Source organism: Bison bison, unplaced genomic scaffold (assembly GCF_000754665.1).
Source record: "Bison bison bison isolate TAMUID 2011002044 unplaced genomic scaffold, Bison_UMD1.0 scf7180017864366, whole genome shotgun sequence".
NCBI lineage: Eukaryota > Metazoa > Chordata > Mammalia > Artiodactyla > Bovidae > Bison > Bison bison.
The window spans coordinates 69,911-70,606 of record NW_011494938.1 but is presented as its reverse complement, the minus strand read 5'-3'; the positions used below and the strand labels follow the sequence as shown (position 1 = coordinate 70,606).

Below are 696 nucleotides of genomic sequence, written 5' to 3'. Positions count from 1 at the left end.
AAAAATTTTTTTTTTCGAACGAGAGAACACACTAGCCAACACTCAAACATTTTAAGCGCAGTTTCTTCCCCCTGCCCGCACACCTCTCTGGGCGCCACGTTCCCAAAATCCCCCCAGTCCCCAGAGACACGAACCTGCCCAGGCCGGTCACCTCTTCCCAGGGAAGGCTAGGGGGCTGGTGGGGGGTGGGGGGAGGACGCGATCGGTCCCAGGCCGCTGCAGTGGTTTGGAAAGGGGGGTCCCCGGGGGTAATGGGACGGGGCAAGGGGAGCGGCCAGGTGACAGGCGTCCCGTCTTCCTTCCTGGGCGCCCCCTTCAGGGGGCCCCGGGGCTCCCCGATCCCTAGGGGAAGCGGGGCGAAGGCTGGCCGCGTGCGTCGAGCGGATGCAGGACCAGGGTAGATCATGCGAGGGCCTGGGGCAGGCGGGGAGTGGGGCTCGAGGAACACGGGGTGCGGGGGTCTCAGGAGCCGGCCTCATTCCCGGGGAGAGGGAGTGGGGCCTGGGCGGGGACTCCTGGGTCCAGGGCTGGAGACTCACCACGGAAGGATTACCAGCGTGCCCATGAGGATCAGGAGAACTTTGGTCGACATAGCGGCGGGGACCGGCGCGACCACCTGTGCGGAGGTCGCTGCGCGCGGTCTGGCCGCACTGAGCGCGGCGTGGAGGGTTTTGTCGGGCTCCAACTTTCACTCCT

General features: G+C 66.5%; 1 protein-coding gene across 1 annotated transcript in view; it reads right to left on the bottom strand.

The window, feature by feature from the left end:
• Nucleotides 1–668, bottom strand: part of GABRE (gamma-aminobutyric acid (GABA) A receptor, epsilon) — a 21,474-nt gene extending 20,806 nt beyond the window's left edge. Inside the window, exon 1 of the mRNA XM_010855595.1 lies at nt 540–668. Coding sequence (XP_010853897.1) covers nt 540–592 — 53 coding nt within the window. The 5' untranslated portion in view covers nt 593–668. The remainder of the gene's footprint in view (nt 1–539) is intronic.
• Between the last annotated feature and the right edge of the window lie 28 nt (nt 669–696).